This window comes from Barbus barbus (genome assembly GCF_936440315.1).
Source record: "Barbus barbus genome assembly, chromosome: 45".
Taxonomy (NCBI): Eukaryota; Metazoa; Chordata; class Actinopteri; order Cypriniformes; family Cyprinidae; genus Barbus; species Barbus barbus.
The window spans coordinates 24,826,416-24,847,394 of record NC_136723.1 but is presented as its reverse complement, the minus strand read 5'-3'; the positions used below and the strand labels follow the sequence as shown (position 1 = coordinate 24,847,394).

The window sequence follows — 20,979 nt, the reverse complement described above, 5'->3', positions numbered from 1 at the left end:
ATTTTTCTTGCCCCACAGGCAAATATTTTTGCTTGTTTTAAGCAAAAACTAACAAAATTTTGATAATTTCATTTAGAAGACAAAACTTAATATCTTAAATCATTTTACTTGTCAAGAAACCTAAAGATTTTCACAGCATCCCGTCAGTTTGGTTTAACTTGAAGAAACGGTGACAAAAATATTACTTAATGTATTGATAGTACTACTACTAAAAAACTATATTTGTAAAGGAATATTTACCAGTTACCAATTTATTTAGCAGTGGAGGGGGGTAAAAAAATTTATAACATCAATTAACTAGAGATGCTTTTGATTATTGATAGTTGATGAAACCATTTAAAAAATGAAAAAATTAAATGGAAAACAGAATTTGGTCAAAAAACTGATTTTGAGGAAAAAATAAAACACTTCTAAGGGTCTTAATTTTATTTTTGTTATACTTTTATTAAATTGCTGTTTAATATTGTAAGTTGCATGATTTCAGTTAATTAGACACGTTTATTATTAATACAATTTAATTTAAACATTAAAACAGTCTAGAAAAATTCAAATGGGAAAAAGCGGAATCCAGAAAAATTAAAAAGGAAAACGGAAACGCAAATAAAATGGAATTTGGGAAAAAATAAATAAAACATTTCATAGGGCCCTATAAATGTAAATGTAGCGCCTATGTAAAATTTGTTGCAGTCCATTTCAGTTATGAACTCATTTTGTTTTGGAGCAGGGCTCAATCTCTTGTTGTCTCTTCTCTAGATTCAAGCCAGTACAGAAGATGGACGGCATTGCAGGGGATAACTTCTCCACCGGGGGGCAACACACACCCAGCGCTGCAGAGCAGACGTTCATCGCTCAGAGCCAGCATCATCAGCAGTTCCTCGGTAAACATAACACAAACATCACTGGAGACGGTTAGCGCACATTCGTGTTTTAGAAGAACTTCTCTGAATTTGTCCATATGCCCTATTAGATGGGACCAGAGCTCTGCCAGAGTTTGTTGAACTTGACCTCGGAGAGCCTGTGGATGGCGTTGGACCCGAGGACATCAAAGCCCTTCAGACGCTGTACAGAGAGCACTGCGAGGTCAGTCGTTACGCTGCAATAGACCTTTATCACAGTCCGCGTGTCGTCATATCCGGCTCCCATTAGTAGCTTAAAGGAATTTCCACCTGCATTATCATCAATGGACAGACGCCAGTTTTGCGAAGAAAATTAAACTAATTTAGTTGGACTTAGCAATACATGTCAATATTTGAAACTGTTTATTTATACTGATGCTCTACCATGTACATTGCCAAAAATTATTCTCTTTCTTACTTGCGTTTTCTAGTAGAAATTAGGGGTGGCTCGATACCACTTTTTCAGAACCGTTACCGATCCGATACCAAAAATTCTGAGTATCTGCCGATACCGATATCGATCCGATACCTGGGCAGTTTTTTTTAAATCAGTATTGAATTTTTAGTGTTGAAACATTCTTGAATCAAGATGCATTTACTTGACAAGTAAAATTAAGATATTAAGTCTTGTTTTCTTTAAAAAACAATTATCAAAATTTTGTTAGTTTTTCCTTAAAACAAGCAAAAATATCTGCCAATGGAGCAAGAAAAATTATCTTAATTCATAGGCTAAACAAGATAATTTTTCTTGTCATTTTACTTGTTTAGTAAATGCATCTTGATTCAAGAATGTTTAGATATTTATACTAGAAAATAAGACAAAAATACTAAGAAAATGATTTTTTGCAGTGTGCAGTGGAAGTTTTTCACGCTACTATTTGAAAGTTCTGCTCTACAAACGCAGAAGTGTGATAAAGGCCTATTCTCAGCTCACTGAGTTCAAGTTTAAAGGTGTTGTCACCATTTTCACACGCAGGCCATTTTGGACGTAGTGGTGAACCTTCAGTTCAATCTAATCGAGAACCTGTGGCAGACTTTCTGGCGCTATTCTCCATCCAGCTCCATAGAGGGCGTCACCATCACTGAAAACAGGTGTGTTACTCTTCTGACCTACCTCTTTGGTGCTTCATCCAGTTTATTAGAGAAACAAGTAATATTAAAATATGATTCTTTTTGATTCAGTGGCATGAGCGAGATCGAGGGCCGCCTGCCGAGGACCAGACTGATTCTGCTCTGCCGAAACGAGGCGGTGCTAAAGTGGATGAACACCTGTGATCACCTGATGCATCAAGCCCTCGTGGAGATCCTCATCCCTGATGTTCTGAGACCCATTCCTAGTGAGTCTTTCTTCATAGTCATAGCCTCAAAAGGCACTGATCATTGTTGATTATCATGACACACTTCTCTCCAGATACTACACTGCAAAAAATTCTTCCCTTACTTAGTATTTTTGTCTTGTTTTCTAGTATAAACATCTAAACATTCTTGAGTCAAGATGAATTTACTGAACAAGTAAAATTACTTAAGATATTATGTCTTGTTTTCTTAAAAAAAAAAAAAAATAATCTAAATGTTGTTATTTTTTCCTTAAAACGAGCAAAAATCATCTTGTTTATCCTTTGAATTAAGATTATTTTTCTTACCCCACTGGTAGAGATTGTTGCTTGAATGAATTTTTCAATGTTCTTTTATCTGAATTTTTTATATCCTGTACCTAAATTGGGACATTCACAGCCAAAAAAAAAAGATCAGCATTTATCTGAAATAAAAAAGCTTTTGTAACAAACTATACCAGTAACATTATACACTGTAACAGTATTTATTTTTTTCCAGGGCAAAATTATAGAAATTAATACTTTTATTTAGCAAGGATGCTTTAAATTTAACAAAAGTAATGATAAAGACAATGTTACAAAAAAGAAATCTCAGGTAAATGCTGTTCTGCTGAACTTTATTTATTAAAGAAACCTGAAACAATTCTACTCAGCTGTTTTCAACATAATAATAATAGTTTTTTGAGCATACTATCAGTATATTAGAATGATTTCTGAAGATCATGTGACACTGAAGACTGGAGTAATGATGCTGAAAATACACTTTTGATCACAGAAATAAATTAAGTTTTAAAATATATTCAAATAGAAAACAGTTATTTTAAATAGTAAAAACATTTCAAACTTTTACTGCTGTACTTTGGATCAAATAAATGCAGGCTTGCTGAGCAGAGGAGAAATATTTTTAAAACATTAAATATCTTACTGTTCTGGTAGTGTATCTTGCCTGTCCTCTGTTCAGTGTAAATCTAAATCTCCATCTGTGTTCGACAGGTGCCTTGACTCAAGCCATCCGTAATTTTGCCAAAAGCCTTGAGGGCTGGCTCACCAACGCCATGAGCAGCATTCCCCAGAGAATGATCCAGACCAAGGTAAGATGGTTACCAGTTGTTTTATCTAGAAAAGTTGATAATGAAAGCCTCTGTCTGCTGTAGAAATCCCAATCTCAAAAAGGTCATCCTCTTTTGCACAGGTTTCCGCTGTTAGTGCCTTTGCTCAGACCCTCCGCAGATACACGTCTCTGAATCATCTGGCGCAGGCGGCCCGTGCGGTCCTGCAGAACACCTCCCAGATCAACCAGATGCTCAGCGATCTCAACCGCGTTGACTTTGCCAATGTGCAGGTATGTTTTACGCTTCGTGGCATCCACTCTTGACCGAGAAAGCTGGACTTTTGTTCCATAGTTTTGAACATGCACTCTTTTGTAAAGGCTGGAATACACAACACAACTTTTAAAATCTGAATAGCCTGTAAAACACTAGGCACATTCCAAGTATGGATTATCTAGTAAAAAAGTAATATATTTAAAATACATTTATTTCATGCTAAGTATAGTTTAGTATAGTAAGTATTAACATATGTGACCCTGGACCACAAAACCAGTCATAAGGGTCTTTTTTTTATTATTATTATTATGATAGGACAATATTTGTCTGAGATACATCTATTTGAAAATCTAGAATCTGAGGGTGCAAAAAAAATCTAAATATTGAGAAAATCACCTTTAAAGTTGTTCAAATTAAGTTCTTAGCAATGCATATTACTAATCAAAAATTAAGTTTTGATATATTTACGGTAGGAAATGTACAAAATATCTTCATGGAACATGATCTTAATATCCTAATGATTTTTGGCATAAAAGAGAAATGTATAATTTTTATCCATACAATGTATTGTTGACTATTGCTACAAATATACCTGTGTTACTCGTGACTGCTTTTGTGCTGCAGGGACACATATTTACTGACATATCGCTCAAGAATTACTGATACAAAAAATAGAATTAAACTTTATTTGGAGTTCTACTTGTGCACAATGAAAATGTCTTAATATTAAGCCTAAAATTAGTTTTAATGTCACAAATGAATGAGGATTGTATGATCTTTGAATAATATCAGTCTTTAAATGCAAGATATTAAAAATGTCCCAGAAGTATACTTGCAATAGTTTCACTTTAGCACAACCAAATATACTTCAGTATATCTTTAGTTGGACTTGAGGTCTACTTTAAAACTAAAATTAGTTGTTCCAATTTAGCAGACGGTTAACTATACCAGTTTATTATACTAAAAGTACAATTTCAGGGTGTTTTTATTAAGTGCATAAACATGTAAATGTATTTGTTCTATGCTTGTATTTCAAATACATTTTAGTATATTTATTTTTCACTAGGGTTACGTCCACCTCGTTTCTAAGAGATGCACGACAAATAAAAACAATGAATTAGCTCAAAATTTCAAGCAGGTTTGAGTCTTTGCCCATCATGCACTACGCAGTTTTCTGTCAAATCGGTCAATGGTTGACTACCCAAAATCTGCAGACTGGATCTGACTTTTGTCAAACTATCGCCAACTAGCCGGAGCAAGAATCTGTGCAAAATTTGTGTAGCCTGTTCCAGCCTTACAATGTGAATTAGAAGATCCATTGTAGTGATGTTCTGACTTGTTGTTGATGACGTGCAGGAGCAGGCCTCGTGGGTGTGCCAGTGTGAAGAGGGCGTAGTTCAACGCCTTGAGCAGGATTTCAAGGCCACCCTCCAGCAGCAGAGCTCTTTGGAGCAGTGGGCCGCTTGGCTGGACAACGTGGTCACTCAAATACTCAAGCCGTACGAGGATAAACCCACCCTCCCCAAAGCTGCACGCCAGTTCCTGCTCAAGTGGTCCTTCTACAGGCAAGACATTTAGGCTGTTTTCACACTTGGTTCGATTGTTTGGATTGAAAACATGCTGGGATCTCCATGATCGCACCAACCAAATGAACCAATCTTACTGAAGTCCGCACCAGAATATCTCCTACACACATAAAGGATTGGTTCACTTCCAGAATAAAAATGCCCAAAAATTTACTCACCCCCATGTCATCCAAGATATTCATGCCTTTCTTTCTTCAGTTGAAAAGAAATTAATTTGAGGAAAACATTCCAGGATGTTTCTACATAGAGTGGACTTCAGTGGGGATTACAGTTTCAATGCAGCTTCAAAGGGCTCAACACGATCCTGCATTGCGTGATCACATTAGAAACGTCACTCGTAATTACATAAGACATGAGGTCGAGCTATTGCAAGATGAGCATTTAAATAGATCGTGTCGCTAGACAAGACCCTTATTCCTCGGCTGGGATCATGTAGAGTAGGGATGTAACGATATCAAAATCTCACGATACAATAATATTGCGATATGAAGTCCACGATATGATATTTATTGCAAAATGTAAAAAAAAAAAGAAAAGGCAAATGAAGAACTGGGAAAAAAAATTACAATTTTGTACATTTTAAAAAGTTAAAGTCTTCCATCTAATGCACTTTGAGAGTTCAAAAGTAAGAGCTCCAACCCATGTTTCTTAACTAAGAAAACTTGTACCTGAACTTTAAAGGAGACTCAACCCTCTTTTTATTCGTGTCTGAATTACATTCACACTGCTGTTTTAGGAAGACAATCAAATTAGAATAATAATAATAATAATAACAACAACAACGACAGTAATAGCCATATATTGTAAAACAATCGCTCAGTAAAATAAATGAAAATGAATAGGTATATTATTTTTGCTTTACACTGCAGTAGGGTGTAAGGCTCCACGCATCCGGCCCAAGGAAGGTCTCCGGTGGTGGATGAAGGTTTCCTGCGTGCTCGGTCTTTCCAAATGTGCAAAGTTCTTCAATTTTAATTAAACTCTAATCTGACTCCATTACTCCATTTAATCTGACTCCATTTCTTTATGACCTCGTATTTAACTTGAAATACAAATTGATTGCTTGTCCATTTCTAATTTATTATTCTGATATTTGATTATTCTAGTTAACTCTTGACTTTATATTTACTCGTTCATTCGGTTGCTCATGTCTTTAACAAGGATGCAACGTAATCTACTAGAGTCAATAATTACAGAGTAAAACAGAATAAGGTCAAATGTAACAATTTATTATCAGTCAGGTAAATACTGTATGTATTATTTCAATTCCACAGCAATTCAAAGAGATCAAATCATATCAATACAAAACATCGAATTCTCAAAGATAAATCTATGAGTAAAGAATGCATACCTGACTTTATAGAAATACATAGTGTAAGGTATTACACTACGGGCTTCTGACTACAGAATCGCCCCGATCCTTTTGCCACATTCTCTTTAAGTACTTCAGACCAGAATAAACATCCCCCAAACTCGAGACAGGAACTAACAATTTGGATTTGCTTTGATCAAGCCAAGTTGGCACCTTTAGGGACAGAAGGTAATTTGCATGAAAACCATTAGGTGCGGTCCGCCCTCTACAGTATGCAAAATGTCTCTGAACTCTTAGGATTTGTATTACCTTTTAGTTTACTTCTTATAAGAATGAGACCATTGTACCAGTCGCTCTGAGACAATTCAAATGATACCAAACATGACTGTAAATAACACTTGCATTAATGTAGAACATTAAATTTCTGCTATTGGCCATTCTGAGTGAGCTGAGTGAAAGGAGAGATGGGTGAGGGGAGAAGTGGATGAAAAGGAACTGATGCATATGTGAGAGAGGCATTTTCTTGTATTCTCTCTCAGTGGGATGTGGAGACAGATGTCTGTATGTTAATGCACTGTGTGTGTGTTATCCATCTCGGGAGTCCAAAGTGTCTGAGTTTCTGTAATTCTTACAGATTTCCTCCCTTTGACCACGTGGGTCAATTCCAAATGATTCCCAAAGAGGTCACTTGTCAGACACTTGCTGTGGTCCTTGTGATGTAGTATTTGCAGCTGTGTATGCCTTTAGAAAGGCCTTTGTGTGTACCAGTCTCAGCAGGTGCATGTAGCTTGAACTCAGCAGGTAGATGAACGGGTTCAGGGTTTCACCTGTCTGGTTGAGAACAACACGTGTGCATCCTTTCATTTCTTGAGTCGTTCCATCATGGAGAAATCTCTGTCTGTAGTGACACCTCCCTAGGACTTCCTTGCCTCTTTTGTTGAATCTCGTCACCTTCAATTGTGCAGATTTCTGGGCAGATTTCACTAGGTGAAGGGTTCTCGCTGGTTACATACTGCTTTGTGTGAGACACTTAAACAGCATCTTAATGGCTCAACGATTGACCAATGATGAACTCGATGTAGAAAGCTGTGAGATTTGGCACAAGAACATATAACAAGGCAAAAAACATAATATCATGTCAACAAGTGCGAATGGTACATTGGGTCTCTGGTGTCATTTGAGGTCTCATTTTAAAACAGTCAAATCCTCACTACCGCTCTGATGGATTTTTAATGGTAGTGGAATTACAGAATGCTTGGTCTGAGTGGCTTATATGAAAAGTAGCAAAAAGTCAGTGTACCTTACATGTTTATAAAAATGGTATGCATCATTGAAACATATGACAATAATAATAAACATTCAATCTCAATTACAAAGGTGTAGACATACATATAATTCTCCAATGCAAAGTCACCTAAGATTTCAAGGTAGTGATCTAAAGTGTGCTTAGGTACGAGAATGGAGATCCTGGATCCTTTGTAATTGTGTGTGTGTGTGTGTATATGTGTGTGTGTATGTGTATGTGTGTGTTATACAAGCTACGTCACATTCGATGGCATATTCAAGTTGTAAATTTTGTAGTTAATGAACAGAAGTGCCAACACTTCATATAATATTTCTGTTATTAGTGATGTGTTGGGAAACCAGCGGGCCCTCTGGTTTGTCAAAACATCCCAATACCAATCAGAAAGTTTAAATCTTTTGAATTTTCATGGCAGATTTGACTCTGCATTCAGAATTATACATCATCGATTTGTGACAGTAGCCATACAAATGTATTATGTTTTCCATGAGTTGGCAGATGGTTGTAAATCATAACTATTGTGTGTGTCTTTCTGAGACTGCCATCATGGGATTAACTAAATCCTATGTGTGAGAATCTATGTGTTTCTGTCAGTGTGAAGATGGACAATAGATCTTTAGTGGGGTACCACATTTGGAATCTAAGCCATCATTGTTTTCTGTGGTGTGCAGTGTTCAGACTGGACAGTCTAGATGAGGTGATGATGCGATGGTGGAGGTTTGTGTTCTGTGCTCGTGTCTGGGAGATGGGTGAAGTCTAATCTATAACAATCTGTGTTGCAAAAATTTAGTTCCGGTGCTAATCCGGAAAGGCCATGTAGATATTTGTGTGGTAGTGTGCTATTGTGAGATGTGACTGGCCTCTTGAAGTGTTATTGCACCCATCTCCTGCAATTTCAGGTTATTTCTAACAATTCCGCCGTCCTGGCTTGATGCAGCTGGCATCAGGTGCCTTCCTGGTATCTCACCTTCAAGGAATTGCAGTGGTCAACCTGAAACAGAACCAAATACTGAGAGAACCACAGTTAATTTAACAATTCCGCCGTCCTGGCTTGATGCAGCTGGCATCAGGTGCCTTCCTGGTATCTCACTTTCAAGGAATTGCAGTGGTCAACCTGAAACAGAACCAAATACTGAGAGAACCACAGTTAATTTTGAGTATTTTTCACCTCCCTTTTAGCATTTTTCTAGAAAATTTAGAAGATTGGGTGGTTAAAATTTTGGTTGGTGCTACCCAGCGACGAGTGAATTGGTTTGCATTCGCTTGTGCCACACTTATTAAAATGAAAACCCAACTCCTCCCTTTTGGCACTGGGTAGCATAGCATATCAATCTGCAACAAGATCTAAGTTGTCACAAATATAATTCACGTGTTAATTCATTTAAATATGGAAAGGCAGGTCAGAGCTGATGCAATGCACAATCACTGTTTTTATGTTTTCAAAGGACTATTTGTTTCATTTAGTCTTGCTGATCATTTTCATTAAGACAATTGTGAAATCACTCTGTGGCCACATGGCAATTCTATGCTCCTGTATCTGGTTTAACTGCAGCTATATGGAAAATAGCGCAGTGTATCACCCAAGAGACAAACAAATTCAACATAAACACACACATGTAACTTAAATTGCAATGCAATTCCAGTATTACAGTTATTCTAATTTCACACAAGAGACACGTTCTAGCATGTATGTAGCATCTACAACCTTAAACCTAAGTGTTTCGTACACTTACAGTGAAGCAGTCATGTGTTTCATAAAGAATAAACTCAACTAGCCTATGTGCACATGTAGTAGCACAAACAACTATAATGTGTGTAACATGTGCACATTGTGTTTAGCACAATTACAAATTTTAAAATTCAAACAAGATCATTGAAACTGGGATGTTTACATTTTAAAGTCATCACTATTAAGCTGCTAGCCCACTAGCAAGTGAAGTCAACATCTGGAGGCCTTGCATCAGCAATGCAGTTACCTCACAAAGAGTTTTAAATGAGGATGACTTGTTACATGTAAACAATTGGTCTTTACATTTAGAAAGTGAAATCCTATGTTTCAGAAAATAAGGTGGAGGTCTACCTCTTCCCAGTGACCAACATTTCTCCTCTGTGTGGCCTGTTTTAAGACAGGAACTACAAAACCTGCTGTCTTCACCATACAGTTGTCTGCTGTGTTCTCCTGGAGTTTGAGGTTTTTTATGACTCCCTAATGCTTCCTTTACACCATGCATTCTGGTACATGACTCTGTGCTATTATGGTGTTGCATCACCTTAAGGACTGAAACTGGCACGCTATCTTGAGTAGTAGCACATGCTTTCTCTGAACTAAAAGTTCTAGATTTCCATCTGTTGTATCCCTGTTCTATTCTTGAACCCCAACACACTATTGTTCTGAACGTGTTTTCAGTTGGATCTACTCCATTTGACAATGCATTTTGGACTGGAGTGCCAGCATTGTTCTTTATGAGTTGTAATAACGGTTCGTCATCACGGCTTGTATTTTCTAGACCGGAATGTTCTTTGTATGTTACCCACAGACGTTCGGCGTATATTTCAAACGGCTCGTTGCTGCCCTGTTTAATTTCTAGTATCCTGCCCCAATCCGCGCTTGGTGGTCCTCTCAAGTCTAGCAACGCCAGTTTTAATCTTTCATATATAGCCTCGTCAGATTCATTATTGTTTCGCTTGACTACGTCTCCAGATTTCATTTGAGGGGTTAATTTTGATCGGAGTTCATCCGGGATGGTTAATAGTGCGATTTGCCATACATCCCTAGTTTCTAATTTGTACACTGTGGCTTGTAACATCAGTGCTTCCCAGTATGGTTGGAATGGCCCTCTTTTGGGAATCATTCCCACGATCTGCTTATGTTTTGAACACTCTTCACATGTTAGTGGCCGGCTAATCTTGGTTATTTCATCATTTGCGTTTGTCATGGTTTTGAGTACAGCAACTCTAGCTGACGCGGAGGGCTTTTCGCTGGGTTTAACGTTAGCTCTTGTTATAATCGGACTTCGCTGACTTTGTTCATGTCTCTGAACGGGAGCTCGGTTACGAGTTTCTCTCCGTGTTTGACTCTCTAATGTGGCTACATCATGATCGCTGTTTTTATCAGGATCAAAAGTCTCATCCAGTGCTGCTTTCTTAACTGCGGCCACTGGAAATCCGACATTGTCGCAACATTCTTCAAGAGCAGATATATAATTACTGCCTGTTTGGAGTTTCTCCTGAAGCGCATCTATTTTTCTCGCCATGTTTTCACTTTTCCTTGCCCAACCTTGTCTTTCGTATGTAAACGCCTCGACCTGTGCTCTAAGCTTTTGTAATTCATCCGAACGCGCTTTCTCAATTTCTCTGAGACTCGCCATTATGCGCTCATTTTCGGCTAATGTTTCTAGGTCGTTTTTCCGAAGTAAGTAGACAATGGCAGCTGTTGTCTTTTTATCTTTTGATTTAGATGTCAATTTTTCTCCTGCCAAAAACCAGGATATGATTTCATTGTTTTTCCACGTAAGGTTTAATCCTTTATCGTTTAAATGAAGAAGGATATTTTTTATGTGTGCGGCGTGAATTCCCATGATCTCTTGATCTGCACTGCTGCTGTACTGTCCCTGAAAAGCCATGTTTTCTAGCTAATTCTTTTGCCCACCGGATTTTTCGGCTCCGGTCTAAAACAGATATGGGTATACCGACCCGTTCTAAAAATGTGTCTATATGTGAGATGCAAAAAGCTTTCCCTCAACACAAAAGTAAAATGAAGGAACTTACCGCAGCGGTTGCAGACAGGGAAGGAGAAGCTCAAACCTCAATATTCTCCGTCAGTGAGAATCAAAGCGAAATTCGCGCTGGAAAGACGTTGCTCGTCTGTTGCGAGATCACGTCGGGGTCACCACTTTGTAAGGCTCCACGCATCCGGCCCAAGGAAGGTCTCCGGTGGTGGATGAAGGTTTCCTGCGTGCTCGGTCTTTCCAAATGTGCAAAGTTCTTCAATTTTAATTAAACTCTAATCTGACTCCATTACTCCATTTAATCTGACTCCATTTCTTTATGACCTCGTATTTAACTTGAAATACAAATTGATTGCTTGTCCATTTCTAATTTATTATTCTGATATTTGATTATTCTAGTTAACTCTTGACTTTATATTTACTCGTTCATTCGGTTGCTCATGTCTTTAACAAGGATGCAACGTAATCTACTAGAGTCAATAATTACAGAGTAAAACAGAATAAGGTCAAATGTAACAATTTATTATCAGTCAGGTAAATACTGTATGTATTATTTCAATTCCACAGCAATTCAAAGAGATCAAATCATATCAATACAAAACATCGAATTCTCAAAGATAAATCTATGAGTAAAGAATGCATACCTGACTTTATAGAAATACATAGTGTAAGGTATTACACTACGGGCTTCTGACTACAGAATCGCCCCGATCCTTTTGCCACATTCTCTTTAAGTACTTCAGACCAGAATAAACATCCCCCAAACTCGAGACAGGAACTAACAATTTGGATTTGCTTTGATCAAGCCAAGTTGGCACCTTTAGGGACAGAAGGTAATTTGCATGAAAACCATTAGGTGCGGTCCGCCCTCTACAGTATGCAAAATGTCTCTGAACTCTTAGGATTTGTATTACCTTTTAGTTTACTTCTTATAAGAATGAGACCATTGTACCAGTCGCTCTGAGACAATTCAAATGATACCAAACATGACTGTAAATAACACTTGCATTAATGTAGAACATTAAATTTCTGCTATTGGCCATTCTGAGTGAGCTGAGTGAAAGGAGAGATGGGTGAGGGGAGAAGTGGATGAAAAGGAACTGATGCATATGTGAGAGAGGCATTTTCTTGTATTCTCTCTCAGTGGGATGTGGAGACAGATGTCTGTATGTTAATGCACTGTGTGTGTGTTATCCATCTCGGGAGTCCAAAGTGTCTGAGTTTCTGTAATTCTTACAAGGGAAATTACAATACTACTTTCCTAATTTCTACACTTAGAGAGATATTGTGAGTTTGGACTGCATTTAAACCGCTCGCTGTCAGTAATTCATGCTGTACTTTACGCTTTTATTTTGAAGGAACTCCAGCTTCAGAGAAAACAAAAACCCGTCTCACTACAAATCTAGTGAAAAGCTGTAATCATCTGCAGCTGAAATAAAGCAGAACTTTGTTCCCAAACGTGTGCTAAACTCCCAGCAGTGACTGCATTCATTCATTCTGAGACGCAGAAAACACCGGATCAGCAGCTGATCGTCTGAACCAAGTGCAGCTTCGCTTTAAAACACTCAGACACACTTGAAGAAGAGACTATATTGTGCTTTCGCTTCGAGTTTGTTTGACAGATGGCATAATGGCCCAAAACACAACTTTAAAAACCGTTTTATGTTAAAAAAAGAAGTTTAAATATATTTTAAAAACTACACCTTTTGCTTGAAAGACCTATTGTTTCATACCGTCATGTGACCACGATAATATGGAGACCGTTTTGCTATCGCGATATTGATAATATCGTTAGTGTAAAGCCGTTTGAAGCTGCACTGAACCTGCAGTTTGGACCTTCAACCCGTTGATTCCCATTGAAGTCCGTTATATGGAGAAAAATCCTGGCATGTTTTCCTCGAAAACCTTACTTTCTTTTCGACTGAAGACTTGTATTCTGGAACTAATACTTTAAGAGCGAAGTGCCAACTCTATTTTTTACTTGCATGTTTTGTGGGACTCTTGCAGCTCTATGGTCATCAGAGATTTGACCCTTCGCAGCGCTGCGAGTTTCGGCTCTTTCCACTTGATCCGGCTGCTGTACGACGAGTACATGTTCTATCTGGTGGAACACCGCGTCGCTCAAGCGACGGGAGAGACGCCCATCGGAGTTATGGGAGAGGTAAAGACGGTGCTGTTTGTGGAGCTCAGCATGAGCTGTAAAGTGCCATGAAGTCGGGCTTTCTCTCTAATTGCCATTTCTTTGTGCTGCTCCATCTATCACAGTTTCAGGACCTGAATACCATGTCACCTGCCAACATCGACAAAGGTAAGCTCAGACTGCAAGCTGAGACCTCATTACACCCAGAGTTACATAATTACAGTCCAGACTAACAAGCCCAGCCACTTTAGACCAGTAGGGGATTTGTTGCTTTCCTTTGAGAGACGAGATTGCTGGATGAGCCATTGCTGTACGAACGCTGTACTCCTCCATCATAAGGCAATTTTTGGTATATCGGCATTCATCATCACACATTATGTTTTCCTTTTTGGCTGACATCACCAATCCCTCTTAGTTGTCCATTTTTATCTTTATAGCTAAAAAAAGAAAAAAAAAACCATTTAGAATATTAAAAAACAAAAAAGAATATTACTTTATAATTTACTCACTCTTTTGGTGTTCTAATGCCATATGCCCCTCTTTCTTTTTCGGACCACAAAAGCAAATTTAAAAACAAAAAATGTCCTGCATGCGCTCATCCCAAAATTTTTTACTCTTATATGTTTCTTGAGCAGCAAGTCAGCATATTGTAATGATGCTGAAAATACAGCTTTGATCACAGGAATAAATTACATTTTAACATATATTCAAATAGAAAACAGTTATTTTAAATAGTAAACATTTTACTGTTTGTGCTGTACTTTGGATCAAATAAATGCAGGCTTGGTGAGCAGAAGACTGTTCAAAACTTACTGTTCAGACACTTTTGACTGGTAGTGTACGGACAAGCAAGCGCGGGACATTGTTTTAAAAAAAAACTCCTTTTGTAAAAAAAAAAATATAGGGTCAGTAAACCTAATTTTAATTTTTAGGCGAACTATCCCAAAAATGAAAAATTGCACTGTTGAAGTGAAATGGGTTGCGAATGACATTCTGCTTCTTTCTGATGTCTGCTAGACGAGGTGAGCGAGATGGACAGCGATTTGGACGAGGAGATGGAGGAGTCAGACGAGCCTCTGGCCAAGCGGGAGAAAGCGGAGACGGAGGTCATCCAGGTGCTGCAGGTGGGAGCCATGGAGGACGGCAGCAGCGCGGTGGTGGGCGTAGTTCAACCCAGCATGCTCAGCTCTTTGCCCCCGACCGCCGGCAATCACACCGAGCACATCCTCAGCTCGACCGCAACCAGCACCATCCGCCACTGCGGCAGCGTGGGAAACACGTACGCCTCGGTCTGAAACGCCGTCCTCTCTCTCTTATCCCCATCTGTGCTTTCACTACCATCCGTCTCCAAAACGTCTGTTCTTATCCTTAGCTGAAACGGATCTCCATGACACAGACTCAGTGGGATCATCCGCAAAGCTCTAGTAAATCAACTTTAGGATGTGATGAGATGCTGATTGTAAAGTTTAAAGCCCTAATATTCCCCGGTGAAAAAAGTGCGCTTCCATAATATACTTAAAGTGCGCTCTAATAAACTAAAAATGATTCTTTAGTACTTAAACTTCTAACTCCTCTAACTGTACTCAACGGACCTATTTTAAAACACCATGAATATGAACTAAAATGAGCTTTTAAATGATTTTCTTAGTATTTTGGTCTTGTTTTCTAGCATAAACATCTAAACATTCTTGAATCAAGATGCATTTACTAAACAAGTAAAATGATTTAAGATAAGTCTTTTTTGAAATGATCAACAACAAGCAAAAATATCTGCCAATGTGGTAAGAACAATCATCTTAATTCAAAGGCTAAACAAGATGATTTTTCTTGCCCCATTAGCAGACATTTTTGCTTGTTTTATGGAAAAACTAACATATTTTTTTTTTATTATTATTATTTTACTTGTACAGTAAATTCATCTCGATTCAAGAATTTAGATATGTATACCAGAAAACAAGTCAAAAATACTAAGAGAATAATTTATTTGCAGTTTACCATCTCTGTGTTTAAAAAACGTATTTAGTTACCATTTGTAGTACACTTGAACATCTTTCATACACTACTACACTCAAGTGTACTACAAGCGATGACTAAATATGTTTTTTAAATACAGAAATAGTATGGTGAAAGCTCATTTTAGTTTATATTCATGGTTTGCAGAGTTGAGTACACGATCTTAAGAAGTACTAAAGAATCGGTTTTAGTATATTTAAGTACAAAATTAAAGTGTGAAAATAGAGCACTTAAAGTATATTATGGAAGTGCACTTTTGTTTGACCTGGGTTTAAAGAAACCCTTTCTGGAGGACCCAGAACTCAAATCCAAGCCACTAGTTCCACCAGAGAAACAGTGATTCTGGAACATTCACTGCAAACAATCATTCTCTTACTCAGTACTTTAGTCTTGTTTTCTAGTAGAAACATCTAAACATTCATGAATCAAGATGCATTTACTTGACTAGTAAAATGATTTATTGAAGTCTTGTTTACAAAAAAAAAATAATAATAAAACCTTTGCTTAAAACAACCAAAAATATCTGCCAATGGGGTGAGAAAAATCTTAATTCAAAGGCTATATAAGATCATTTTTCTTGCCCCGTTGGCAGATATTTTTGGTTGTTTTAAGCAAAAACTAACATTTTTTTACAGAAAACAAGACATATCTTAAATCATTTTTACTTGTGCAATAAATGTATGTTGATTGAAGAATGTTTAGATGTTTATACTAGAAAACAAGACAAAATAGTATTTTTTGCAGTGCAGTCACTCTTTCTCACTTCTGGTCATTATTTCTGGTTTTGTTTAGATGTAATTGCCCAAGCGTTGCTTGCTCTTTGGTTAGGGAGTGGAAAGTCTCGCTGTGTATCTGTGCTGCTAGAATCGAAGCAAGCTAGACAACTCGTACCGAACGTAATGAGCTTGCCTTTTCACCTTCTGTACTTTGCAGTCTGAGTGTTTCCAATTGCCTTCTGTTTGTAGATGTAGTCGACTGCTAGCTTGAAAATGAGGTTTCTTTGGTCATTGTACATATATGCTGCATGTGCAAACTGTGTTGTGGGTCTTTTCTTTTTACTAATTGGACCAAAAACACAAGAGACAACAGGCTATCCTGGGCCATGTCGAAGCTTCGTTGCCTCTCGCACCTGTGCGATGTTACTGAACAGAGCGAATGTCAGGGATTTTATGTACCTCGGGTTCATCTTAGTGCCTTAACCCAAACAACAGCTTTTCATTACGTCAGAACCAGTGAAGCGTCACCGATGGTGTTTGTATTGAAAGCCACACCGCCAGAGAATATTCATAGTCTTGCGTAAACATCTGCCACCTGATTTATCACGGTGGACACGCGGCTGGATTTGTGATCTGATACAGTGGTTTGCTAACACTCGTCTGTCGCTCAGTTACCGCTCCCTATTCGCCTCTGGAGTCAGCTGAAGTTGTGTGTGGATTTGGCCGAGGTGTTTGTCGTCGTGTGTATCTTGTCGCCCTACCTCACTCCGGCGCTGCCGGTCTTAAACACAAATCCTGACGGGATTGTGTCTCTTATTTGCTGACCCATATGTTGTCATTTTACTTTCATTTGAAATCACATCAGCTGCCCTCCACATCACGATTCGTGGACCAAACCTTGATGAATATTAGTATAGATAAAAAGATATAAGTTGGGTCTCATTCACAAACAAGCAGGTTTCAGTATCAAAACATTTACGTAAATTGTACTAAATCATGTGATAAATGAGACCTATAATTTTTTTAATCTTATTTTTTTAGTGCTGTCAAATAATTAATCGCATCCAAAATAAGTTGTTGCTTGCATAATGTGTGTACTGTGTATATTTATTATGTGTGTGTGTGTATGTATATATATATATATATATATATGTGTATATGTATGTATATATATGTATATATATATATGTGTATATATACACACACAAATACACGTGTATATTTATATTCATATAATTTACAATATATTATGTATAAATATATTTATGTAAACAATTTTTTTCTTAAATATACATGCGTGTGTGTGTGTGTATGAGTGTGTGTGTAAGAGAGAGAGAGAGAGAGAGAGAGAGAGAGAGAGAGAGAGACACACACACACAGTACACACATATATATTATGTCAACAAAAACTTTTATTTTGGATGCGATTAATCATTTGCTAGCGCTATTTTTGTTAATCTGCATGAATAGACGATGGCATTTCATTTAGTAATAGATCTAGGTTGTTTGTTTGTTTCATTACTGTGATGTTAACCTGACGGACAGGAGATCACAGCATCCGTTAGTAAAGTTAAGGATGATTGGTTTCAGGAGGTACGACTACCTTACGGATAACTTTTATACTTGACCTGTCGTAAATTGCTGTACTATTGTGGAAAACACTGGAAAATTGTAGTTGGAGACTGAAAACTGCGTTATTTTCTTCACTACTGACATTATTTTCAGAGAGCAACGGTGTGCTCAGAAGCCGTTTCATGTTGTTTTATGCATCTTTTTTTATCGAAATATATTATGAATCTTATTTTTAAAGTGGGGATGAACGTTTAAAGTAAAAAAAAAAAAAAACCATCCTGATCGTTGCCGTTCAGTTGAAGAGATTCCGTCAGATGCGTCCAGTTTTCTGATAATCCTGATGTTGATATACAGTGGTGTGAAAAAGTGTTGGCCCCCGTCCTGATTTTTTTTTTTTTTTGCATGTTTGTCACACTTTAATGTTTCAGATCAAGCTAATTTAAATATTAATCAAAAGATAACACAAGTAAACATCACATGCAGTTTTTAAATGAAGTTTTTTATTATGAAGGGAAAACTAAATCCAAACCCACATGGCCCTGTGAAAAAGTGCTTGCCCCCTAAACCTAATAACTGGTTGGGCCACCCTTAGCAGCAACAACTGCAATCAAGCGTTTGTGATAACTTGCAATGAGTCTGTTACAGCGCTGTGGAGGAATTGTGACCCACTCATCTTGGCAGAATTGTTGTAATTCAGCCACATTGGAGGGTTTGAGCATGAACCGCCTTTTTAAGGTCATGCCACAGCATCTCAATAGGATTCAGGTCAGGACTTTGACTAGGCCACTACAAAGTCTTCATTTTGTTTTTCTTCAGCCATTCAGAGGTGGATTTGCTGGTGTGTTTTGGATCATTGTCCTGCTGCAGAACCCAAGTTCGCTTCAGCTTGAGGTCACGAACAGATGGCCGGACATTGTCCTTCAGGATTTTTTGGTAGACAGCTGAATTCATGGTTCATTTATCACAGCAAGTCTTCCAGGTCCTGAAGCAGCAAAACAGCCCCAGACCATCACACTCCCACCACCATATTTTACTGCTGGTATGATGTTCTTTTTCTGAAATGCTGTGTTACGTTTACGCCAGATGTAATGGGACACACACCTTCCAAAAAGTTCAACTTTTGACTCGTCAGTCCACAGAGTATTTTCCCAAAAGTCTTGAGGATCATCAAGATGTTTTCTGGCAAAACTGAGACGAGACTTTGTTCTTTTTGCTCCGCAGCGGTTTTCGTCTTGGAGCTCTGCCATGCAGGCCATTTTTGCCCAGTCTCTTTCTTATGGTGGAGTCATGAACACTGACCTTAACTGAGGCAAGTGAGGCCTGCAGTTCTTGAGATGTTGTTGTGTGGTCTTTTGTGACCTCTTGGATGAGAGGTCGCTGCGCTCTTGGGGTAATTTTGGTCGGCCGGCCACTCCTGGGAAGGTTCACTACTGTTCCATGTTTTCTCCATTTGTGGATAATGGCTCTCACTGTGGTTCGCTGGAGTCCCAAAGCTTTAGAAATGGCTTTTTCACACAGGACCATGTGGGTTTGAAAAAAAAAAAAAAAAACCTTCATTTAAAAACTGCATGTTGTGTTTACTTGTGTTATCTTTGATTAATATTTAAATTTGTTTGATGATCTGAAACATTCAAGTGTGACAAACATGCAAAAAAATACAAAATCAGGAAGGGGGCCGACACTTTTTCACACCACTGTATATTTACGTGTGCAATCTGTGAAAGTCCACTTTTTAAGCGTAACGACCAGTTACTAAAGATTTTCTACAGCTGAAGAATTATTTCTGAGATTATGTAATTTGCTCGTTATGGTTTTTGTACTCGCGTATAGAAAAGAGTTGATTTGCGTTTTCGTTCCTACAGAAGAGCTTTGGTTTGGTTTTTCTTCTGTCCTCGTGCCTGGACTACAGACAGCTCTTCGCTATTGGATAGTTGGGTAGATGTGTTGATCGTGTGCGATGACACTACTCAAAGTGCTTTTGGTCTTGCATGCCTTTTCTCGTGCTGCTAGGATATCATGAGTTCGCTTCTCTGTGGCTTTCGGACGACGTGCCAGAAAGTATAGAACAGTTCAGTGCGTTCATTTCAAACCACATGCCTGTTTCTACTCAAACTTTGCCAAAACATACTTTTGATTTGGACAGTCTTCTCTTTGTTGCATTGTTTTGGTTTTCTTTTCTGAACAAGACACTAAAATTTAAATGGAAATCCTCAATGGACATTTGCAACCTTACTCTGGATATCAATGCAAACTTTTCTAGGAAAAGAAACTTGCCCTTCTTCTGATATCAACATATCAACCCCTGAGGAGCGTGAAGGCAGCTTCACTGACTAGAGACTTCAGTGCCTTTGATTTCACTAAGACCTCCAGAACCAGTACAAGCCAACGGACGGACAGATGGACACATATTTGACACATATGCACATCCCAGTTTAAAGGCACCCAAACGGATTCAACTGCTGATGAAACGATGACATGAACAGAACTATATTGGGATTCCACCACTGCACTATCATTGTCATCATGAGGTTTCTTTTGGTTTCTTTCTATTGTACGTAGAGTGACATGCTTGGTTTCTATGTCGTCTTATTTCGGGGGTTTTTAAGTGCCATTTGACTGTTTACGTAGTGAGTCGTGGCCTGCTGTAGCGCGTTCAAATGCAAGCACAAGCATCGTGGTACTCTGAGAAACTCAGAACTGAAGTCCTAGATGTAAATATTGAGATAAAATGGAAGGATATTTATTTACAGTCCCTTACTTTAAGCAGTTTAATGACAGATATGTGTGAAAATGTAAAAAAGTGTGATATTTCCCCCCCTCTCTCGCTCTCTTTATCGTTTTGGATGACGTACCTTACATATACAGTACATATGGATTTTTTTTCTTTTTTGTGTGTTGTTCCAATTTACCTCTTAGTAAATTATATCCTCTGAAAATTGGTAAAAGCTTACTAATATGTGTAGAGTGATTTGTATTGTGTATTTTACATGAAGGATAACAAACCGGGGAACTTTTATATTTATAAAATTATATATTAACATTTAGTGTGTCAAT

The 20,979-nt window shown here is 38.0% G+C and overlaps 1 protein-coding gene across 1 annotated transcript in view; it reads left to right on the top strand.

Moving 5' to 3' along the window:
* Positions 1–16,113, top strand: part of LOC306863760 (transcription factor RFX3) — a 33,482-nt gene extending 17,369 nt beyond the window's left edge. The window contains exons 8-17 of the mRNA XM_079407302.1: positions 754–878; positions 968–1,080; positions 1,873–1,988; positions 2,079–2,233; positions 3,224–3,321; positions 3,423–3,572; positions 4,912–5,120; positions 13,492–13,645; positions 13,750–13,792; positions 14,642–16,113. Of these exons, the coding sequence (XP_079263428.1) occupies positions 754–878; positions 968–1,080; positions 1,873–1,988; positions 2,079–2,233; positions 3,224–3,321; positions 3,423–3,572; positions 4,912–5,120; positions 13,492–13,645; positions 13,750–13,792; positions 14,642–14,919 (1,441 nt within the window). The 3' untranslated portion in view covers positions 14,920–16,113. The remainder of the gene's footprint in view (positions 1–753; positions 879–967; positions 1,081–1,872; positions 1,989–2,078; positions 2,234–3,223; positions 3,322–3,422; positions 3,573–4,911; positions 5,121–13,491; positions 13,646–13,749; positions 13,793–14,641) is intronic.
* Positions 16,114–20,979: the final 4,866 nt, after the last annotated feature.